The following is a 4,198-nucleotide window of genomic DNA, read 5'->3' as shown; positions in this document are numbered from 1 at the left end:
CACACCCACTGCCATGGAGTCTATTCTGACTCACAGCGCCCCTAGAGGACAGAGTGGAACTGCCCCCACAGGGTTTCCTAGGATGAAGTGGGAAGGTGGAGATAATGCCTGACCTCTGCTTTGTGGGAACAGCTTTGTCCTGACCCTGATTCTTCTCCCTCATAAGTGCAGACAATTCCTTGTGTTGGATTACAAGGGAGGATGCAGAGATCAAGAGGTGGGAGTAGGGAAACCCTTGGGTGGTTGTGGCAAAAGACAGCATCCCAGTGGGGACAGCTGTCCCATCATTGTCCTTGATGGGAATGGGCACAGCTGGGGAAAAGGTGGGTGGGGCCCCCCATCTGCCATGATGCTGATCCCCTACCCCCTCTATGTCCCATGATGCTGACCCCGTGCTCCCCTCTGCCCCAGGTGAATGGCAGTGAGCAGACAGTGGTCACTTTCTTCATCATGCCGGCTCGGACCAACAATTTCAACGTGGAGACCCTCAAGGGCCAAGCCGTCCGCAAGCAGCTTTGGTCTGTAACCCTCAGCCCCAGATCCCAGCCTGACTCACCCTCAGTTGTGTGGGTTGGGCCCAATGTTGCTCCCACAGTGACATTGGTCATCTTTCACATGAGAAACCTGCCACATCAGTTCCTAGTGAAGTCACTTGCTTATGACACCTCCATGGGGCGTGGGGAGGTGGAGATCAGTAAGAAGTTACAGGTGGGACAAGGGTGACGCTGAACGAGGTCTCTGATGGCACTGGGGAGATTCCACTCATGCCTCCAAGCCTCCCTGGCTGTGTGACTTTAGGCAAACTACTGCCCCTCTCTGAGCCTCAGTTTTCCCATCTGTAAAACCGATTCATTCATTAACCAGCTGGTAGTCATTGATCGAGGAGTGGTGGTTCCAGGGTCGAATTTTAATTTTCCATACGGGAGACGCAGTTTCGATTCCCAACCAATCCACCTCGTGTGGCCACTGCCCCATCGGTCACTGGAGGCTCGCCTACGGCTATGATGCTGAACAGGTTTCAGCGGAGCTTCCTGACCGAGGCAGACCAGGAAGAAAGGCCTGTATCAACTTGTAAAAACCAGAAACTTAAACACATCACAACGTCTGCCTGACCCGCCACTGATCATGGGGATGGCGAAGGCCCGGGCGGTGTTTCGTTCCGCTGTGTGTGGGTCACCGTGACTCAGGGCCAACTTGACAGCACCTAGCAATGAAAGCATTCGCGAGGCAGCTGTGTGCTGGGGCCACAGCTGGGAACCACAAAGATAAAATCCCTGCTGTTCTGCAGCTGAAATGCTCAGTGCGGTAAGCACACAAAATAATAAACTCATTCCATTGAAAGCACTCGGGCAGAAAATAAAGCAGGACTAAAATATGAAACCAAAAGATCTGCAGTTCCAACTCACCAGCTGCTTGGCCAGAGGATGAGGCAGTTGACTCCCATAAAGATCGACAGCCTTGGAGACCCTGTGGTGCAGTTCCACTCTGTCCTCTAGGGGCGCTGTGAGTTGGCATTGACTCAGCCTCAGTGGGTGTGGTTTTGGCTTTGCTTCTGTAAAGATTGACAGCCTTGGAGACCCTGTGGTGCAGTTCCACTCTGTCCTCTAGGGGCGCTGTGAGTCAGAATGGACTCCAGGGCAGTGGGTTTGGTTAGGGCTTTGCTTCTGTAAACATTTACTGCCTTGGAAACTCAATACCGGTCGCTATGACTTGGAATCAATTTGATGGCAGTGAGTTTGGTTTTGAGTCTGGAAATATGTAACAGGGTTGTCAGGACATACCACACTGAGAAAAAGCCATTGGACAGAAACTTAAAGGAAATGATGGCGTGTGTTGTTTGAGGCCGTCATTGCCAACTCTTAGTAACCCTGTGTGACAGTCACACTGCCCCCATAGGGTTTCCTAGCCTGTCTTATAGGAACAGATCACCAGATATTTCTCCCATAGGGCCGTTGGGCGGGTTTGAACCACTGACCTTTTGGTTGGTAGCCGAGCGCTTAACTGTTGCATCACCAGGATATGTATGTAGGGAGCAGCCTTTCAGGCAGAGGGGCCCGGAGATACAGAGGCCCTGAGGCAGCCTCATAGGCACAAAGGAGTCACAGGAGACGTGGTGAGAGCCCAGAGAGTACAAACAGGCCAGAGCTCTGGGAGGGTTACGGGCAGAGGAGTCATGTGAATAAACATTCCGGTCTCCCGGTCCTTTCTGCCTTTTTAATAAAGGGGGCTTGGCGTCACCAGCTCCCAGACTAACACAGGTCCTAAGAATAGCTGACATTTCTGGAAAGACTCACAGTGTGCCGGCCGGTGCCCTTTTTTATCATGACCTCATTGCATACTCAGCACAAACCTCTGAGGTCAGTTCCAATTTTATCCCCATCTTACGGGTGAGGTACTGAAGCCAGACAGGGCCAGCCACCTGCCCCCAGGCCACACACTTAATGCCAGGCAGTAACCTGGGCCTCTGGGTCCCCATGCTCCAGGCCCAGGCTTCCCCTGAGGCTGGGTGGCCGGTGGCCTGTGTGTGATGTGGCTCCTCTCTTCCTCCCAGGGACACGGCCAACACGGTGAAGGAGAAATTCGGAAGGAAGCTTTATGAGTCATTGCTGGTGTGAGTGTCCTACCCTGAGCCCTGCACCCTCGTGGGTTCCGACCTTTCTCGTCACCCCATTCCAAGATGCATGCCCCCGCCCGCCCTGCAGGGGGAGCCTCCCGGACATGAACAAGATGCTGGACAAGGAGGACTTCACCATGATGAAGAGAGCCATCTTTGCCACGCAGGTTTGGACCCTGAGCAAAGACGGTAGTTCCCAGCACCCCCCAGGCAGCCCACCATGCTGCCCCTGGGTACTTTATTCCACCGGCTCTCAGCCCCACACACCCTTGAGGCTGTAGTTTCTTTCTTTCTTTCTTTTTTCTTTTTAAGTGTGATTTGGGTGAAAGTTTACAGAGCAAATTCACTTTCCATACAGCAGTTCACCTACACTTTGTCTCATGACATTGATCACAGTTTCCCACAATGCAACAGCTCCCCTCCTACTTCCTCCCCATAGTCACCTCTTCCCTGTGTCCATCCCTCCATACACTCCTGCCCCCTGAGCTGTCTCCCTGTGCATAAGCAGCCCTCCTTTCTCCCATGATTGTTCTCTCCAAGGAGTGTATCTACTTGAGGTAAATGTTCAACTCATATGCCTGTCTATTGTTTGGCTGGAAGCCACAGGTGTGGGTTCAATTCCAGACTTGAAGGGCAGCTAGGGGCCATAGTCTCAGTGGTTCTACCAGGCTCTATCGGACAAGAAACCTTTCTTTTAAGTCCTCCAACAACCAAAAAAAACAAACTCACTGCCATCAAGTAGATTCTTCTGACCCTTAGTGACCCCGTTGGGTTTCCAAGGCTGTGAGTCTTTATGGAAGTAGATTGCCCCATCTTCTTTCCATGGAGCAGCTTGGTGCGTTTGAAATAAATTACCTTCTGGTTAGCAGCCAAATTCCATATCCACTCGCCACCAGAGCTCCTTTTTAACTCCTGATGATGTTGTTGTTTACTGCTGTTGAGTCTGATCTGACTCATAGAGACCCCACCTTGGGTTTCTGAGCCAGTATCACTACAGAAGTAAGTTGGTCAACCTTCCTTCCGAGGAGTGGCTGGTAGTGTTTGAACCGTCAGCCTTCTTGTTAGCAGTCAAGTGCCTTAGGCACTGTGCTACCAGAGCTCCTCAAGGCACTGCTAGGTGGGTTCAAATACAGCCCTTTCATTGTAGCCAATAGCAAATTGTGCCACCCAGGGGCCTTAGAAAGAAGGCCTGGAAAAACCTTTACTAAGAGAAATGATGGGGTGGCTGCAAAAAACTACAATGTCCAGCAGTCCCTGAGGTTTCCTAGCACATTAGTTCTGCCTTGCCCCAGAGACTCTTGGGAACTGTGGTTTGGGCCACTGTTGGGGTTGGGGGAATGACAGGACTGAGACTGTAGAGAACCTGGAGATGAAGGGGGAAACAGAGCTACCATAAGAAAACTACAACTCCCAGCAGCCCCAGAGGCTTGCTACCATAGTGATAGTCTTGGCCCCACATAATGCTGGGAGTTGTAGTTTGTTTTTTTAGGCGCCAGAACTAGGACAGAATAAGACAGTTACAACGCCCAGCTGTCTGTGGGGGCCTCTTAACAGTGAGTTTTGCCTCAAAGATGTCTGAGAATC

The 4,198-nt window shown here is 51.7% G+C and overlaps 1 protein-coding gene across 1 annotated transcript in view; it reads left to right on the top strand.

Moving 5' to 3' along the window:
* The window catches only part of GYS1 (glycogen synthase 1), a 20,475-nt gene that overhangs the window by 10,369 nt on the left and 5,908 nt on the right, over window positions 1–4,198 (top strand). Inside the window, exons 5-8 of the mRNA XM_042781227.1 lie at window positions 133–217; window positions 412–518; window positions 2,552–2,611; window positions 2,703–2,781. Of these exons, the coding sequence (XP_042637161.1) occupies window positions 133–217; window positions 412–518; window positions 2,552–2,611; window positions 2,703–2,781 (331 nt within the window). The remainder of the gene's footprint in view (window positions 1–132; window positions 218–411; window positions 519–2,551; window positions 2,612–2,702; window positions 2,782–4,198) is intronic.

Source organism: Orycteropus afer, unplaced genomic scaffold (genome assembly GCF_000298275.1).
Source record: "Orycteropus afer afer isolate SDZICR_OR568_19922 unplaced genomic scaffold, OryAfe1.0 scaffold00099, whole genome shotgun sequence".
NCBI lineage: Eukaryota > Metazoa > Chordata > Mammalia > Tubulidentata > Orycteropodidae > Orycteropus > Orycteropus afer.
The sequence above is the reverse complement of the archived record's forward strand: the minus strand, read 5'-3'. Positions and strand labels throughout refer to the sequence as shown.